The sequence below is a fragment of the Manis javanica genome, chromosome 5 (genome assembly GCF_040802235.1).
Source record: "Manis javanica isolate MJ-LG chromosome 5, MJ_LKY, whole genome shotgun sequence".
Lineage (NCBI taxonomy): Eukaryota > Metazoa > Chordata > Mammalia > Pholidota > Manidae > Manis > Manis javanica.
Genome location: NC_133160.1, coordinates 13,018,624 through 13,038,510, shown reverse-complemented (window position 1 = coordinate 13,038,510; position 19,887 = coordinate 13,018,624). Strand labels below are relative to the sequence as shown.

Below are 19,887 nucleotides of genomic sequence, written 5' to 3'. Positions count from 1 at the left end.
TGGGAAATGATAAGGTCCAGACAGCCAGACTGTCAGCCCCTGTTGATGTTGCAGGCTGGGTGGGGGCGCCGGTGTGGGAGTGCAGCCCCGAGGTGCATGGTAGCAGGGTGGGAGCCAGACACAGATTGGCTCTGGAAATGAGATTTGCCTTGTTATCTGTGCTCACTCAGGCCGAGGGCCTTGGGCATTAACTAACCTATGCATGAAGTTAAGAAGAGGGGAGGTGCTGAAAGCAGAGGGTGGGAGGAGCTGAAACATGGGCCGGAATGGATAGAGCACCTGCTGGAGTATGTGTGTGTATCCCTCGGTGGGTTTATTTGTGCATTTTTGTCTCCAAAAAGGGTATGCATGTATTTTCCTGCTTACTGTGGATGTGCTTTAAAAGAATGTATGTAAGTGCTTTTGCTTCCTGTTCATTTGTTTTTTCTCTGTAGTGTGTGCGTGTGCATGTGTGTGTGTACAACCACACACTCCTGGTGGTTCTGTTTATACATGCCCCAGGCACACCCCAGCTCCCTCAGAAGCCTGCAGGCCCAGACTTAGCTTAAGGGGCACAGCCAGGTGGGCCAGACACCCAGGGGGCTGTCTGGGGTGAGCTGGGCTCTGGAGGTGGCACCGGCCTGGCAGGGAACAAAGGGGCAATCAGTTGAGAGGCCATGAGAGCAGCTGATTGAGGAAGAGGAATTAGCGAGGAGCCTCACAGGGCCCTGCAGGGGGCAGGGGCTGGAGGGTTGGCATCCTGATTAGGGAGCAGGTGCAGCTGGGCTCACCTGCACCACAGGAGGCAGACAACCAGGGGCAGAGCAGGAAGCCCAGGGATGGGATGGGGACAAGCTGCAGCAGGACCTGTGGCTGAGCACCTGAACTGAGGACCTCTTGAGGGGAGGAGCTAGGGACCCTGGGGGAGGAGGGCACAGTCTGTACAGAGTGGATATCATTGTCACCAGAGCTCACAGGGGGACTGGGACACTCAGGGGGCTAAGCATCTGCCACACAATCCCCCAACACGGAGGTGGGTTCTGTCATCAGCCCGGCTCCTGAATGAGGAGATGGATACCCAGAGAGGTGAGGGACTTGCTCAAGGCTGCACAGCTACTAATCCACGTTGACTTGACTTTCGGGCCTTCCTTGTAACTTCTTTGCCACCACGCCAGTCCCAGGCCTCTGTTGCAATGCTGGTGGGGAGAAGTTACAGGGAGACAGATGGCAGGGACAGAAAAAGAGGGATTTATGAATCAACCTGTCCAGCAAAACAGACTAACCGGGGAACTGGCGAACTGCCTGTCACTGGAGGCATGCAAGAATGGCTCACTGACCAAGGGCTTTCTTGCAAGATAGGAGTCTGGGTTCCGTCTTCTCTACCACTGGAATATGGATTTGCATCAGACTTTCTGGATTTGAATCCCAGTTCCACCACTTACTTACCGTGTGACCTTGGGCAGCTCGCTAGTCCTCTCATCAGTTTTCCTATCTGTAAAATGGAAGGCTGTGGGGATGAGGCACTCAGTAAACTCTAGCATCATCTGTTTGTTGGGGCAGAGTGGGAATGGATCAGGGTGTGGAGGATCAGAGAGAGCTGGGGAAGAGGTGGGGTTTGGGATGAGCAGAAGGTAAGGTGAACATTCAGGCATCGGCTCTGAGGCTGGCAGGGCTCAGAGGGGTGGTCAGGTGACCTCCTGATGACCTCTTGGCTCTGCGTCCTCTGCGTCAGTCCAGACCTCACTCACATCTCTCACCAGGGCCCGTACTCCTCCCTCCTCCCAGCCGGCTTCTCCTCCAGGCCATTCTCCATCCCCATTAATCTGACCATGCCGCTGCCCTGGACGACAGCCTTCGGTGACCCCCCTTTGCCTATAGAAGTGGTCCTCCAGGGTGCCAGGAGAGCCCAGGAGGCAGGGGAATGACTTCAGGTGGTACATGAGCTGGTGTCCCTTTGGGGCTGTCAGTTCCCTTTCAGCGTCAAGGAGGACATCGTGGTTTGGGGGATGGTTTGTCTTTTACCCATTCTGCCAAAGGAAGATCAGGCTTATACTCAGAGTCATCAGCAAGCAACTACATCTGCTGGAACTCAGGAACACTGGTGTGTTTCAGGACTAGATTTCTCCAACCATTTCCGTCCCCTCGAAACACTGTCTCCTCCCTGCTCAACGGCGTGCTTTCTAGTTTGCATCCTCCCCAGTCTCCCGTTTTGGCTTTTCCTCTGCAGTGGTCCGCCTCCTGGTTCTCCTTCCGCCCCCTTCTTGTCTGGGACCCTATCCAGTCCCATAGCCTTAAACACCACCAGTGATCCCCAAATGCATCTCCCCAGACCCAGAGAAGTGTCCCACTGCCTTCTTTAAAGCTCCACTTGCTATCCTAAGTACAAAATGGAGCCTTGAGTTACCCTCCTACCATTTCACAGATTGCTAAACATCTAGGAGTTTTCCTTGATTCCTTGCTTTTCATTGTCCACCCCATCCAGTCCATCAGCCATGCCTGACAGCTTTTCCTGCAAAAATATGTTCTGAAATAGCCCCCTCTCCCCGTTGCTCCTTACCCTGGCCCAAGCCGTCGTCTCCCACCTGCACGTTGCAATAAACCTCTGCTCCGGCTTTGCTGCTTCCCCCTTACATCCCAACAGTCCAACACATGGTAGCCAGAGAGGCTTTTAAAACATTAATCAGATTATGTCACTCCACTGCTTAAAAGTCTCAAAGGGCATTCCCTCGTGCTCACAACACATCCAAGCCCTTTGCTCCGGTTTACAGGCCCCGGGTGCCTGGGGTCTTTTTCTGTTTGTTTCTCCTCTTTCAGCCCATATAACTCACCCCCTGGCCTACTCTGTTCCACTCCCACTCAGCTCAGTTCTGTCTTACCCTCTCTGGCCAGAATTCTCTCTCCTTTGATCTTGGCATGCTTGGTACCTTCTCTTCCTTCAGCTGTCTGCTTGAGGGTCACCTCCTCAGAGGGGCCTTCCCTGACCATCCAATAGCAAAATTGCTGGCAGACACGACTGCATCCACTTCTTCAAGCTCTCAGCAGAGCGTGACATTTATATTGGTTTCTTTTGTTTGGTTTTGCTTTTTCTCATATCATTATACATGAGGAATTTTAGTTACTAGGAAGTTTAGTGGGAACTTTACCTGTCTGGTTCATTGCTGTGTTCCCCAGTGTCAAGAGTGATGCCTCAGTCATTGGAGATGATTATTAAGTATTTGAATTAATGAACTGTATAGAATTAATGAATTGTATTGGTATTCAAAATCACCTTTGATTTATGACACCTGTCACTGTTTGTTTCCATTTTAGATAGTGATATAAACTTTCCTTTTAAGAATAAAGCAAGAAAAAAAAGATCTGATAAGAGACTTGTGTCCAGAATATAAAAGAACGCTTACTAAACAATAACTTTACCCAACAATAAATAATTCAACTCTTACTCAATTTAACAATAAAAAGACAATGCAATTTAAAATGGGCAAAGGATTTGAATAGACATTTCTCCAAAGATGACATATAAATAGCCAATATAAACACAAAAAGATCCTCCACATCATTAGTCATTAGGGAAATGCAAAACAAAGCCACAATGAGATACCATTTCAAATCCATTAGATTTTAGCTACTAGGGTGGCTAAAGTGACAAGGACAATACAAGTGTTAGTGTGGATGTGGAGAAACTGTAGTTAAAACTGGGATTGCTGTATGACCCAGCAACTCCACTCCAAGGTGTACACCCAAGAGAATTGAAAACATAAGTCTACGTAAAAACTTGTACATCAATGTTGATGGCAGCAAAACTCAAAATAGCCAAAAGTGGAAGCAACCCAAATGTCCACCACCTGATGAAGGAATAAACAAAATGAGATATATCTATACCATGGAATATTATTCAGTGATAAAAATGAAGTACTGACACATGCTGCTACATGAATGAATCTTGAAACCAGTTTGCTAATAGAAAAAAAGATAGTTCTAAAAGGCAACATATCTTATGATTCCATTCATAGGGAATGTCGGGAATAGGCAGATCCACACAAATAGAAAATAGATTTGAGGTTGCCAGGGGCTGGGGGAAAAGGGAATGGGAAGTGACTGATAATGGGTGTAGGATTTCTTTTGGGGTGATAGAAATGTTTTGAAGTTAAATACTGATGATGGTTGTACAACTCTGTGAATTGGCTAAGAACCACTAAATTGCATACTTTGAAAGGGTGGAATTTATGTTGTTCTACCTAAAAAAATCTATTATTTAAAAAATAAAGTTGAAAAGTGATCATTTAAAGAAAAAAGCCAACAGCAGTATGGAAACACATGGATCTCTGGCAAAGTCATGGAAGAGAAATGTGAATGATCAAAGTTGGCTTATAGGCTTGTAAGGATAAAGTCTGGACATCTTAGTTTAACACCCAAGGCTTAACTTCAGCTTTGTATGCTGCTTTTATCCTTAACCCAGCCACACTGGGCTGTTCCCTATTTCTGGAGCTCTGAAGAATCTTACAAGCTGCTTTGTCTTTGCCTTTGCAAATCTTGGCTCCTGACTGGGAGGCCCTTTCTCTTTCTCCCTACTTGGTTGATTTGCTTCAGTCAATATTGGTGGGATTGACAGGTGATGAGGCATTCATCCAGCATTTGTACCTGGTGCTGGCGATATGGTGCCGAGGTGCAAGACAGACACAGACAGGGCCCTGGGCTGTCTCCTGGACAGGATGAGGGAGATGGTGAGCACCTGGTAACAACCAAGCTGGAAGAAGAATCTGGGATGCAGGGAGCACTGGGGTTGTGGGAATGCCATGGAAGAATCTAACACAGCCTGAGGGATCTAGAGGGGACAAATCAGCTGAGGAGTTAACCAGGCAGAGAATATGGGGAAGAGTGTGGCAGGCAGAGGGAACAGTCTGGGTGAAGGCCTCAAGACAGAGCACACCAGGTTGGAGGAATCGTAAGAAGGTGGATGTAGCTGGAATGTAGCCTGGAGGTGGGGAATGGCAAGAGGTGATCCTAGAAAGAAAGTCAGGCCGGGCGATGAGGGTTTCTGTAGGCTATGCCAAGGACTCTGGACTTCTAATTCCAGAGCTCAGATTCCACACTACACAACGTCATCATTATTTTTTCTTCAGTTCACTGATTGCTCCTGCCATTATGTATGCATCTGTTTATTTTCTCCCCCTAAAAAGGAGTAGAAGGACACAGACTTTGTGCTGTTCATTGATTGCTGTGTCCCCAACAGCCAGAACAGTACCTGGGTCATGTAGATGCTCAATAAACACACCAAATGCCTGAATGTATGTGCCTTTCTCCTCTGCTTAACTGAGTTATTTAAAATCAGGGATTTATCATTGTGTCCTTGGGGAAGGACTAGCACAGAGCTTGGCATGTACATGCTGCTCAGTAAATATTTAAAGAATAAGTGAATGAATGAATGAATGTCTCCCCTGGTGGGTTACAAATTTCTGAACTGATTTACGTCCCTAGTGCTCAACACATTGGCAGAAAGCAGATACTCAATTAAAGAGTCTTCTCTGGAGGGGGCCCCTGGCAGGCCTGCAGTGGGAGCTAAAACAAGCTTACCTTCTACAATATGGGCTCCCAAGCATGCAGGAAGGGGAGATGCCCAGCTGGCAAAAGCCCTCAGGATTGGAGTCACAGGTCAGCAGACAGGATCAGCCTGAATGTGTGGGGTGACCAGCGAGACCGGGAGCACCAAAGGCAGGTTTCCAGGAAGCCAGAGACCCAGCCCCTGCTCATCACTCTCCTTAGCCCCGCCTCCCTGCGACTGGCATGCTTCTCCACCAATGAGGTATGAGCACAGTTGGGGGTGGTTGTGGTGGGATGGGACAGATGGTGGAAGACAAGGAAAGCCCCATGTTCTCCTCCATCTGTTACATTTAATTGACTTCCCGCAGAAAGAAAAAAATAAATAAACCAGTTGCAAGGATGAAATTGGTAATTAAAAGGCCCTCTGATTAGATAGACAAATATTTACCAATTATGTCTGACCCTGCCTGTCCCTCTTACATTTACAAACTCCCCCATCAGCACCATGGCCGTATGACACCCAGCTGGTAGCTCTTCCACCAATCTCTCTCCTGGGGCCCTGACTGGCTATGGGCAAAAGAGGGTAGGAGAGAGACATATATTTGGCAAATAGTTGTTCAACAAACACTGACAATGCCTATTGCATGTTCAGGCTCAGTGCTGGGTCCAGGGAGCCAGAGCAGAATTTCCATGGACAGCTCTTCAGGTTGTGTACTGCACAAAAGCTCATCCCCAGGTGAGTGGGGCTCCATTTGTCAAACTGGAACCCTTAGTGCCAGAGAATTTTTCATTTTTTTGCACATTGTGCCATTGGTTTACCAAGCCATATTCACAGGATTGTGCCTGCTTTTTTCTAATCTATATTGAAAAGGCTGGTGACACTATAGAGATGAATAGAATTCAGTTCCTGATCCAAGGGCTCTGGGATAATTGGGGAGAAACTATGCCTATCATGTGTAAACAGTCATTTAACATTTATTGAGCACCTAATGTTTGCCAAGCAAACTGTTTCAGGTGCTGGGGGAGAAAGAGATGAGTAATATGTATTTCCTGCCCCCTGGGAGCCCAATCTACTTGGAAGAGATGGGGTTGTGAGAATGCAGTGGAAGAATCTAACACAGCCGGAGGAATCCAGAGGGGAGTTTTTTTTTGCAGCTGAGGAGTTAACCAGGCAGAGAATATGGAGAAGAGTGTGGCAGGCAGAGGGAACAGTCTGAGTGAAGGCCTCAAGACAGAGCACACCAGGCTGGAGGAATCATGAGAAGGTGGATGTGGCTGGAATGTAGCCTGGGTTATACATACCTGAGTCCTTCCTTTATTCCAAGTAATCTTTAGAAATATCGGGGAGATAAGAGTAGTATCTCTGGACTCACACTGCCTGCATTCAAACCCTGATTCTCCCATGCCCTTGCTGTGTGACCTTGAGCAAATTATCTCCTCTGTGCCTCAGCTTTCCTCTCTGTAAATTGGAGATAATAGTGGTTAACAGCATCTCAGGGTTATTAGAGTGATTTAAATAACTCATGCCTTATACATAGTAAGTGCTTTAAGGGTTAGCTATTCTTTTTTTGAGTCCCATTGTGTGTCCCTTGGAACACAGAGCTGTACCAGTCCAGTTTCCTCTACCTTTAGAACTCACAGTGTGGAACACACCCAGAGAAATCCATTAACACACAGGCTCACATATACTCAGACTGTGCTGAAAGAAATTTGTGGTGGCAGGATTTGGTTCTAGAATGATGAGTCTTAGATTAGAAGTCTGATGAGTTGAGGTTTTCTTAAGCCCAGGCTAGAGAAATTGAATGATTGCCTGGTAAGGTAGTGAGCTCTCTATCACCAGAGCTATGCAAAAGTGTGAGGTTGCGACAGAAAGGATCCCAGCTGTGGGATAAAGACAGCTCAATTCCAGCAGGCAGACACTGATTTGGGGTGTGACAGCCCCCTCCTGAGATCGTGGGGCCACTTTTCCAGAATCAGCTGGGCAGGCCTGGAAGCCTGGCACTGGGCAATGTCCTGGGAATTCATTCCACTAGCAGAAGGACAGCCAAGCTTCTCACCCCACATGTCCATTCCCTGGGGCAAGGCACAGAATGGTAGGACTGCAGGCAGAGGCAGGAAAGTGACAACCTTCAGTCCCTTTAGGAGGCCCAGGTTGGGGTGGGAGTGACTTGGCATGGCTTAATCCTGAATGGTGACTTGGGAATTCACTCCCTCTGCCCACTAACTCCTGTCTCAGTTTCTCCACCTGTAAAATGGAGAAGACAATGGACCAGATCATATCAGCATCCAGCCCTTGTTTCCCTTTTCCCATTCCCAAATTCAGACAACATGTATTGAGCACTCACCACATTCTGTCACTGGGCTATGCCTGTTGCATGTAGCATCTCGTTTAAATCACTCACCCACCCAGGAGGCAGGCACTACTGTTGTCATGCCCACTTTATGGAAGAAGAAGCTGAGGCCCTCAAAAGTAAAGTAAGTTGTCCAAGTTCACCCAACATGGAATGACAGAGCCAGGTCTTAAATTCAAGCCTGGCTGATACTGAAACGGGGGAAGCCAGGACCCCTGTCCTCCTGTGGTCAGTCCTGCTGGGCCCTCCAGAACAGCCCCCATCCTGTGCACATCCTAAGAACCCTCCCCCACTCCCCATACCCCTCCTGGGCTCATACCATGAAAGCCCCATGCAGAGCCTTCTACTCTAGAGGGATATATATTATCTAAATTTGATAAGACAACTTAATTTCACTCCGTGTCTGTTACCGGCGATAAAACCAGGAGACTTTTATGACCCAGCGTCCTCGGCAAGATTGTCAGGAACTTATTATACAAGGTCTAACTGGATTTCTCTCTGCAGATGGCTGGGAGCCATGGGCTGGAACGCAATTCGGCAACACATTTGGGGAAATAAATGCAAAATGCTTGTTTCAGAGACTTAGATAAGGCAGCAGGCCTCTGAGCTCCCCCAGAGTCGGCTCTGCCTTTCCCAGGCCCTAAAGGGTGATATGGGGAGGATTTACCCTGTTGGGGAGAAGGAAATGATTGATTTTCTCCCTCCTTCATCCCTTGATCCTCCTCACCCAGGGAGGGAATGTGGAGGCTGCTGAGATGTGGGGTTCAGAACAGCTATTCCTGGAGAGTCGGCAATTCAGGCAGAGACGGCAGGGCGGGGGTGGGGGTGCTGAATGGGTGGTGGAACTGAGCCCAAAAATATGAGGACGAGTGCCTGGGAAAAGAGGTGAAGATGAATAAAAGAATAGGAAACTGGGTGCGCCTTCACTGCTGCCCAGGGATCCACCAAGACTCATTGCTTTATTGCCTCGGGATGCCTGGCTCCTTCCTAAGCACACCTCAAGGGCTGGTGCAGACTCCCACATGCAGGGCCCCCAAATGTGGGGTTCACATATTTGGGCTCACAGATACCCCAAGATGTTGAAGTTCCCTATCAACTTGCCCCAAATTCAGAGCTCCCCTCCAGTTATGATATCTTTCAGGCTTGGGCTCACAGGCAGTCTTGGGGTTCAGCTCAGGCTTGATAATACCAAATGTTGATCTGGAGACTCCCCAACCTAGAGCTTCACAGCCAGAGTTCACTCTCCGGTACTGATACCCCCAAACCTGGGCTTACACACAGATTTGATGTAACTGAAGACACAGACATTTCTCCCAAACTAGACTCAACCCTTAGCTTGGTCATTCCCAGCCTCAGGAGACCACCAAAATTTGAGGGTCACCTTCAAATCCAGGCATCCCCCCAAATAAGCTCATACCGAGTCCTGATGGTCACCGCAGGCTCTGGCTCACCTGGTGCTCACCAGGTGCAGGGAAGCTGCCTGACTTGGGCTGGGAAGTGTCAGGTCTGCCCCGGGGGCAGCTGGGCATTTTCATCTGCCACCCAGCGCCTCATTTTTCTCCCTTTCAGTGGACTTGGGGCTCTATTAAGGGAAGTCTTGTCTCATCTTTTCAGCCCTCTCTGCCTCTTCCACCTGGGATCCTCATCCCACCTGGGCCCTTCACCTCCCAGTTTTGGGAGGGAAGAGGTAACATTTTCTGAGCATCTTCTGAGTGCTTGACAGGGCACAGAGAGGGTCTCTTGTGTCTGTGGTCCCATGGAACTCTCACCACAGCCTTTCAAGCTAGATTTCTGGTATAACCATTCTGCAGATAGGAAACAGGCACAGAGAGGTTAAGCCACTTGTGCAAAGGCACACAGCCCAGAAGGGTGGGAGCTTTGTCTCTTCCAGTTTCCTGCCCCAGGACTTGGAGCAGAGCTTGGGAGTGTCCTCAGACTTTGGGGCTTGAAGGGGTGGCTGTCACCTATGTGAGAGACAGGGGTGGGCTGTTGTCATTGTATTATTTCTATACTGGCAAAACAAATTATTTCCAGTAGACAGGAGGTTGGGGTGGGCATGGGAGTGGAGGACACTGCAGTGAGATCCAGGGCTCCGGTGGCCAGGGCCAGTAACTGGGAAGGGTGATAGGAGCTGGCCTTCGCCAGGGGACAGTGATGAATGGGTTGGGTCCCAGCTGTGGGGTGTTGAAGGACAAACTGAGACCCTGTTCCTGACAGAGTGTCCAGAAGTCACTGCCATCCTGGAAAAGCCAGGAAGGAGGACTACCATGTCAAGTGAAGGCCGGGAAGTCCAAGTGTCCTCTGGAATACTAATGACCTCTGCAGGCCCAGCAGGACACGGCAGGCAAGCTGGAGCCTGCCTGTGTCCCCATTCTCAACTCTGTGGGTCTCAGTGGGACTGGGGAGCAGGAGCGGGGTTGATGCCTGGACCAGGGTCTGGGGTATGTGCAGTGGGGAGCACATGGCTGTTGGAACCAGGCTCTACCACTTCCCAGCTGTGTGACTTCAGGCAAATCACTTCACCTCCCTGAGCTGCAGTTCCATGTAAAGAGGTGCAATGATGCAACCTTCCAAGCTGTGAGGCTTGGAAAGTACATAGCAAGCGCTCCTTCAGGAAACAGTGCTTCATATTATAAAGGGGTTACCATGCCTGCACTCTAATAAGCAAGCCCTGAAAATTGCCTCCAAGGGGGGTAGAGTCAGAACCCAAATCCCTCAGCTGAGAGTGATTTTATTTAATTTTTTTTATAAAAGAGGAACAAGTAATATAATCCTCAAAGGATTTTCCCTCTTGGCTCAAAAAAAACCCAAACCCTAATATCTTCATTTCCATCCCCTCTTTTAAGCTAATTTTTGGAAAATTAAAACAGGGAACTCACAGAGGCTGGTATTTTAATTGGATCTTGTCTGGAGTACTCTCTAGGATTCCCTGATTAGCTTCCTCTGGTAAATCCTCTGCGCTCCGTTTAGCCAGGTTTCTGCCATCCGCAGGGCTACCCAAGGTCCAGGTGACGTCTCATGCAGAGAAGGGGACTTCAGGCCGGCACTCCAGCTGCCCCAAATGCTTTTGGGTCAGAGCGGCCCGGGGTTGGAATTTGACTCTGTCTTCGGAATGGTGATCTGTGCAAGGCAACTTGCTGGCTGTGCCCATGTCCTCGCCTGGGATTCACCTGAATGACACCTGGCACATACAATCAATACATGGTGTTCCGTGCTTCAGCTCACCTTCAGGACTTGGGGGACTCTCTCAGGGTGGGAAAAAGGTCACCTCACCCTGCCTGCGTGCTCTGATGGCAGGACTTTCTCCTGCTTCCATCAGCCAACCAGCCTCTGGTTAAAAAGATAATTCTCTTCTTTTCCCACTTCCTGGGATTTGGGTAATAATGACAATGATGTTTTGTGGGTGCTTCCTTCCTGTCAGATGTGTCACCTGCAGAATCTTATTTTGTTCTCATGAGGGGCATCCTAGGGAGGAAGGGAGCTATTACCTTCCCATTCTGTGGATGAAGAAAGTGAAGCTGAGAGTTAAGTAACTTGCCACACAGCTAGTTTAAGTGGCAGAGCAGAATTAGAATTCAGGTGGTCAGGCCCCTAAAGCCTCCCTAACCCAGCCTCCGTTTCCCAGTTTTGGATGAAAATGTGTTTCTCCTGGCCCTGGGTTCCTTGTGCGTCTGTCTGGAGCTCAGATCTAACTTCCTGGCAGCCAGCTTCCTCCAGGGCTGGTGGGTGAGGGACAGGGTTGCTGAGAGGGACCCCCAGTGCCCCACACTCGCCCACCCTGCAAGCCTAGCCCCAAGGTAGGGCTCCGGCCTCCACCCTGCGGGGGTCTGCAATCAGCTCTAGTCAGCCCTGCCTAATTACTCAGCCCTTGGGAGGTGAGCACGGCAGCACTAGGAAGGCTCCAGCCCTGGTGGTTTGCTCTGTGGGATGCTGGTACAACACCCTTCTTTCCTGGGGCTGGGTTTCCCTGGCTACACAGGCGTGGGTGAAAGCTTTGGGTCTTTAACTCTGAAATGTAATTGGAAAGAGCTGGGCTACCTCCCTCAAAGAAAGCTAGGGTGATCGCAGAGCTCCTGACTGGAGGTGGGGCTCACTCTGCTGCCTGGTTTAAAACCTGTCCCTGCCCTGAGCTGCTGGGGTAACTAATTCTGCCTGGTCAACTCTTTCACTTTTCCCATCCATTAAATGGGGATAAGGCTAAAGTACTGACATCTGCTTAAAATAATTATTGTGAGGCTTCAGCATGGTACCTGGAACATTTTCCGACATATTGTAAGTGCTCAGTCAGTGGCAGCTATGGCTAAGAGCGTTATGCTTGCATTATCTTATTGAATTCCCAGAACATCTGGGAGAGAGAGGCATTATTGCAGATGAGGAAACTGAGGCTCAGAGGGGCAAAACCCCTTGCTTTGTGGAGCCGGCATCCATTCACCTGAGCATTTATTGAGCACTTACCATGCTCCAGGTCCGCTGCTGAAACAGATCGAAAGCTCCCACCCACTTGGGGCTCTGGTTCTAGCAATTTGAATTCCTGTCCCTCTGACTCTCCCTGAGAGGGACGCCTCTCCACCATCCCCTTGTAGCAGCTGGGGAGAAAATAAGGGGGTCCCAACTAATGGATACCTTTGGGGTTCGGGTGCCTAATGATCCACTCCTTATAAACATGTAAATTTTCTTTCATAATTACATTGAAAGCTATCAAACTATCTAACTTAATTCCTTTGCAAAAATAGCTAAAGTGGCCCTGGGTAGTGGCATAAATACTTCAGGCAGAACAGTCTGGGACTGCTGCTTGTGAGGGCCTGACCAGCCGCAATACACACTTAATAAGTACATGTTTATTGGGCCTGTGCCCCTCCTCAGAAGAGGCAAGGGTTCTGCTGACTCAGCCAGAAGGAGAGGAAAGTGACTGGGGCCAGGGTGGTAATGTGGGGAGGAGGAGAGGGATCGGAGGGAAACTATGCTGGGTAATTAATTATCTGTCCTTGTACATCCATAACTTTTTATTAAACAAATATGCAAATGCCGCCTAACCTGCTGCCTCCGCCTGCAGGATGACTGTTAATCTGTGGCTGGGCCCCTGGGAGGAGGTTTGCAAAGTGGGCCAGGGCTGGGTCAGCCTCTCCTCTCTCGCTCACTTGCTATGGCTTCCCTGGTCCTCTGGGCCCTTTACAGAAATCTACTGCGGTAACTTAGATTTGCTTACCCAAGGACAGTGGATAGTGCCTTCTTTACATCCCTCGGTATTGCCATCCTCTTCCCTGCTGCCAGGGCTCAGCATCAGGCACCACTCTCATTGTGTCGGCTTCTGTCTACTTCTTCAGCCCCATACTCCTCCCTCTTGGCCAGTAAGCCTCAGTGTACTGGCCTCCAACTAAACCTTCTCCACCTCAGGACATTTGCACTAGCCATTTCTCTGCCTGGAATGCTGTGTTCCCATGGCCAGCTCTTTTCTTGTCATCCAGGTTTAAAGCCAATTGACTAATGTGGTCACTTCTGCTTTTATGCCACCCTGCTTTATTTTTTTCCATAGGACCTTTCCTTTTGATAATTTTGTTTGTTTGTTTTGTAAGTTTATTTATTTCTCCTGCTAGAATGTGACTTTCAGGAGACAGCATTGTGCTATTTATTCTGTACCTCCAGTGCCTACAACAGTACTCATAGTTGGCCCTGGCTAGATATACATTACCAGAATAAATGAATGACTAGGGAAGGAAGAGCCATCTCTTTCTTTGTCCCCATCCATCCTCTGCCATTTACTACACCATTCAGGATAGTCTAAAAACCACAAAACTTACTGTGGACAACCTTCCATGGCTCCCTAGTTCTTTGGAATAATATCCAAGTCCCTTTATCTGTCCCTTTATGATCTGGCCTTAGTTTACCTCTCCAGCTTCTTCTCCACCTACCTCAGCTCCCTTCTCTCCTTACATATCCTGGGCCCCACACAAACACCTGTCTTCCCCAGGAGCCTTGGCACAAATTGTTCCAGCTGCCAAATTCTCCTCTTACTCCTCTTTGCTTGATTCGCCTTTTCTTTTTGCTTTTCAGATCAGGCATCACCTCCTCCGGGAAGGCCTTGGCTGAATTGGCTTTACCTTCCTCTGTTGACGCACCATTCATCTCATTCTCTTTTCTTATTCTCTCTCTATATGGAGAGCCTCAGGAGGGCAGGGATGGTGTCTAATTTCTCATCTTTCAGGGAACAATTGTGGAGCCAGAATATTAAATAGATTCTGGATTAAGAACATGGATTCTGGAGCCAGCATCCCTGGGTTCATCCTCTAGCTCCATTATTCCCTGGCTGTGCTAGATACCCACCGAGATGGTCCCCAGTGGGACGGGGAATCTGGTGTTCATGCCTTTGTGTGGTACCTTTCTCTTGGACCTAGTGACTTCTTTTAATAAATATGACAGAGCAAAACTGATGGGATGCACTTCTGGGAGTAGGTTATAAAGAGATGGAGGCTCCCAATCCTGGGCACCCTATCTTGCTTGCTCTCTGAGGGAAGCCAGCTACCATGCTGGCGGCTGCAGGGAACTGATATCTCCAGCTAACCTGCTCCTGGATTCCTGACCTACAGAAACTGGGAAGGAATAAATGTTTATTGTTTTAAGATGCTAAGTTTGGGGCTAATTTGTTACACAGCAGTAGGTAACTGAATACTGACTGGGTGATCATGGGCATGTTACTTGATCTTTCTGTGTGTCAGTTTCTATATATGCAAGGTGGGGATAGTCATCACACCAGACTTGTAGGGTTGTTGTGGGGATTAACTGAATTAGTACTTGGGACAATGCCTGGCATACACTAAGTGCTATATAAGTGTAGGTATTATCATATTCTCAGCACTTTGGAGGTGCTTTATAAGCGTTGAACAGAAGTAAACATCGTAAGAATAATGGCTACTGTTTATTGCTCTCTGGGCAGGTTCCAGCTTCTCAAGAAAGCACTCAGGACCCTTTCTGATCCTGCTGCCTCCTGCCAGCTTCGTGGCTGCAGTGCTGGCCACTGTGTTCAGCCCACCACATCTCTTCTCATCCTTACAACATCCCTGGGAGGCAGGGACTGTTTTACAGACGCAGAGACCTGGGTTCAGAAAGGTTATGTAACTTGCCCACGGTCCCATAGCCAGAACAAGATTAAACTAAGTTTTGAATCCAAGAATGTTTGGTTTCTGGTTCAGCTTATCTGTATGTCTTCCGTGCCTCACACAGGCCTGGCATAAAGTAGGAAGTGGTCCGTGGTCACTGAGTGAATGCCTGCCTGCCTGGATGAATATTGCCATTTCCCCTACCTCCCATTTGTCAAGTGAAAAGGAACAAAGAAACTCACCTCTGCCAAGAGACTTTGGACAGCGATGCTTTAATTCAGAGGACTGACTGGCCAGTGGGGGCCGGGGCATCAGCCCAGTGACCCTGCTCAGTGGCCTGCTTTAATAGAGGAGGAGGAGGCAGCGGGAGCCTGCAGGGAGAGCTGCCCATTAGCCCTAATTAGCAGCCCGTCTGGAAAAGAGCTTGAGCTGAAATTAAGATGCTGTCAGTGGGTCCCAGCTGGGTCGTAGCAGAGTGGCAGCTGCAACATTTCCAGAGCCTGAGCTTGAAACACTCAGCTGGGAAAACCTCTCTGCCTGATTCCACCTGGACCCAGAGACCCCTGGGAGGCAGCCAGATCCTCTCGCAGGGAGGCAGTGACCACTGAGGCCCCTCATGCCTCAGAGCACTCACAAAGCCCCTCCCTCCTTGGTTATCTCCATGGGTCCCCCACAGTCCTGGGAGATGGCTCCTCTCCACCCATTTTGCAGAGGAAGAAACAGAGGCCTTGAGGGTTTTAATGGTGGTGCCCACGGTCACACAGCTAGGAAGTGGCAGGGGTTCAGGGTGCTCTTGAGCCAGTGCCCTGAGTCCAAGGCTGGAGGGGGGTGGGAAAGGGAGGCCCAGAAAGGTCCTGCTTAGGGCTGGGGTGGGGGTAGTCACCAAGACGGGGGACAGTGCCTGAACCTCAAGTCGCTCTGACTCCATCCCTTCCTCCCATCCCAGGGCAGGGCAGGGGTCCCACAACAACCCCTTCTTGGGGGAGAGACAAGATCTGTGAGAAGTAGAGGTGGGCTGGGTTTGGAGTGGGCGGAGTAGGGGTACAAGAGCAGGAAAACCCAGTGTCAGGGAGGATCCTACCTGCCTCCAAAGCTCCACTTCCTCTTTTAAGAGATTAAGAATAAACTGGGATTTAAAAATCAAACTCAAACCAAACCCACAAAAACCCTAAAGCTGCCTTCCAATAAATCAATGGGGGTGATCTGTGGAGCAGATGGGTTTCGGGGAAGCCCTGTGGGACAGCAGGCAGGGCTGCATGGCGGGAGGTGGGCCAGGAGGTGCCCACCCCGAATTGTCCGTGTTGCAATGCATAATAATAACAGGGAACCTGTTGAGGGCTTATCACATACTAGGTATTTGCTGCTCTGTAGAGATTAATTCTTTAATCCTTGCAATTAGCCTTACAGGGATGGGTCTATATCAGCCTTTGTTTTATAGGTGAAGAAATAGATCCAGAGGGTGAAGACCCTCATCCAGGAGTGGGAGTGAGATTTCAGGTCCAAATCCGTGGGGCTCCAGAAATGTGTGTGTCTCAGGTACACCAGCTGAGATGGGGGGATGGGGCTCAAATGTCCTGCCAACCCTGAGGGAGTCCATGGTTTTTGTCTCAAAGAACGACGGAGATCTTTTCCACTGAGTGAGTTTTTAAAGGGGAGGGGAGGAAGCAGGTGGATCATGGCTGCCTGGGAAGCATGGGATGGGGGACGTCTTCCTGGAGAGGAGCCTCGGACCTCCCAGGGGCCACCAGCCCACCCACTGCAGACCTTGTGGGGATAGCCTCTGACCCTGGGCCTCTGTCGTCCTCCTCCATCTACAGCCAGGGGCTGGCAACCCCATCCTGCTCTGGCCAACAGAGTTCTATTGGAACACGGCCACGCCCACTTCTGGACAGATTGTCTGTGGCTGCTTTGACGCTACAACAGTGTGGATGAGTAGTTACTGGACACCATGCAGCTCTCAAAGCCAAAAATAGCTACTGTCTGGCCCTTTACAGAACAAGTTTGCCAACCCTCATCTAGACAATATAATCATCCCTTTTTAGATCTCAGAGTTCTCGAATATCAATGCTGAAAGCATCTGTACAGGATGGTCTGTCCAACTGAGGCACAGAGAGGGTAAGGGACTCACCCAACAACACACAGCAAATAGTGAAAGAATCAAGGTGACAACCCTCAGCTCCTGCCCTGAACCGATGCAGTGGCCAGGTTGGTCCACTCTAGGAAACCCTGAGAGTTAGTTTAGCATCAAGCCTAGGGCTGCCAAAATGTGGCTTGCATGGCCTGGAGGACGCATAAATAGCATTAAATACACAGCTGTCACCTCACCAGGTGCCTTCTCCTCGGTTCTATTTCATTTTTCTTAACCCCAGGAAAGGAGGGTTTGGTGCTAGTGTGCCTTTAACACTAACACTGAGTAATCTTCTTTGTAATAGAGAGGGTGTAAGGCTCAGGCTGAAGCTGTCAGCAGACAGCATTATCAGAGCAGCATTAGCACCATTGTTCTACCTGGGTGTTTATCCTTAGTCAACATCTACATCCTCTGTTCTTGTTTTTCCACTTAATATACTGATGTAAGTTTTGACTTCAAAATACAATTAAGTTTAAAAAGTGACTTGTTGTAATACAAACATTCAGTAAATAACAGTTCAGGTGGCACTTGGATATGGCAGAAATCATGAATATGGTATTTGAAAGACTGAAATGCAGAAAAAAACCTGATTGATTCAGTAATATCTCCAGAGCTGAAGTTTCAACATTCTGGGATTTAAGAGCAGAATATCATCTGAAAATAGGGCTGCTCTGCATGGTGGTGCAGGCTGGCCACTGCACAAGGCTGCCAACCCTCACCTGGATGGAGGATGTCACTTCTTCTAATTCACGCGAAGGCGTGCTATGGGCCAGCGGGCTCCCTAGCCACGTCCCATCACCCCTGCCTTCTGACTTGAGATACAGATCTCATGGGGCTGGGACACCTTGCAGACAGCCTGGTGACCGGCAGAGGTCAGAGATTAGATGTTGCCAAGCTGGAGTTGCTCCCCGTTGCCTGCGGTTGTCCCTGCCTGCCGTGAAGTTGCTGCCATCCCAAGCTGCTGTGTGGTGATGCTGACCTTGGTGGCACTGGGGCATCTGGGTTCAGAGGCTGCCAACTGCTGTCCAAGGAGACAGGCCCTGGGGTCAGATTGACCTGAGTTGGGGAACTAACTCTGCCACATCCTCGCAACGTGACTTTAGGCAACTTATCTCTTGTCTCAGTTTCCTCAACTGTTAAGTGGGGCTCCGTAGTCATCAGACCTGACTTCTAGGGTTGTCCTAAGGGAGAAGATTAGGTGGCGCAGGGCAGCAGGTGACATGTAATGGGTGTAGAATAAACGGCAGGATGACTGAGCATTCCCCATCCTGGGTGGCCTCTGGGAGGACTTGGCTGTCAGCTCTGCCAGAGGTCACAGCTGGGCCTGCACAAAGCTGGTGTCTGCAGAGAGCCTGGCTGACTACTACAGCCCGTGCACCCTGCCTGGGCCCACCTGCCCACTCTGCTGCCAGGCAGAGTTGATGGTAACTGGTTCCCCAGCTGGCAGGCAGCTACTGACATTTTTATGTGCAGATTGCAGGTAATGAGCTTCCCCCAGGACCTGGGGACATTCTAGAAAATTGTGTTCAGGTTGGAGAGTGGGAGGGTGGAGCATAGGGCCAGCGGAAGAGAGGCTCTCCCTGCCTCTGCCCATCTCCATCCCATCCCCATCCCTACTGCAAAGGAGAGAATCAGGTGAAGCCATCAGGCCCACATGGGCACCAGAGTCACTAGTGGTGGGCAGCAGGCTTGCCTTTTCTCTCAGGATTACTTCGTTCTGAACTCTGGTATTGAGGGCTGACTGCCTGCAATTACAGATGGCACTGACTACGCTCCCGAGGTCATCCTTTCTTTCTTCCATGCATGCATCCACTATTTATTCATCCACCGTCCACCCACCCACCCACCCACTCATCCACCCATCATATAGTTATGGCACTCAGCTTGCTCAGGCACTGGGCAAGGTCCTGAGGATGGCATGTAGGGTGGGGAACAGGACAGAGAAGAAATTCCTGTTCTTCCTTGGAAGATTCATTCCCCATTCATCCATTCAAGAGATGTTTGTTGAGCTTCTATTATGTACCAAGCACTGTGAAGATACAGTGATGACCGAAAAGGACACAGTCCCTATGCTCAGGGGCATCAGTGCAGATGCTGACCCAGGGCTTTGGAGATGGACACTGCCAGATACTCCTGAGAAGGTAGGCAATGGGCCTGCAAGGGCCCTGCTGATAAACACTGATGGTGCCCCAAAGTCAGCACTGACGAGCCCTGGTGGTGCCCTTCAGGTACTGTTGCTGAGCATTGCTGTGCTCCCAGGACATCAGCATTGGTCACTGATGGTGCTCCTATGGTATCAAGGGTGGGCATTGATGCCAGCACTAGTGCTCTCAATGACATCAGTGATGCGCCCTGGAAGGGATCCATCTTTGCTTCTGCTGAAGATCTCAGTTCACCCATTCAGGCTTCCTTGCCCCAGTCAATTAGAACTCCTGCAGGCAGACGGACCTCAGAATGACTCTGCAGCCTGAGATGTGACGTGGTGGTGGTTGCCCCACCGTCTCCCCGGCTGGCAGGGCTGGCTCCCCAACTGGAGGCTGATTGATCCCCTTGCCTGGGATTCTCTCTGAGGCTAGAATGTCATTTTCCACAAAAAGAAACCCTCTTTCTTGCAATTACTGAGAATTACTTATGAAGAGAGAGAGAGTGTGTGTATTGATCACCACCCCGAGAAGCTCAGGAATCATTTAGAGTAGATTAACCTAACTTTCTTTTGCCTTTTGGGAAGTTGGACTCTGACTTATTTAAGGAGATTAATCAGCTCCTCAGAGAAGCAGACAGTCTTCGTACATCTTCT

At 49.5% G+C, this 19,887-nt stretch overlaps 1 protein-coding gene across 1 annotated transcript in view; it reads left to right on the top strand.

The window, feature by feature from the left end:
- Window positions 1-15,029, top strand: part of CD40 (CD40 molecule) — a 32,530-nt gene extending 17,501 nt beyond the window's left edge. The window contains exon 8 of the mRNA XM_037006225.2: window positions 14,800-15,029. Within this exon, the coding sequence (XP_036862120.2) occupies window positions 14,800-14,838 (39 nt within the window). The 3' untranslated portion in view covers window positions 14,839-15,029. The remainder of the gene's footprint in view (window positions 1-14,799) is intronic.
- The last annotated feature ends 4,858 nt before the right edge of the window (window positions 15,030-19,887 follow it).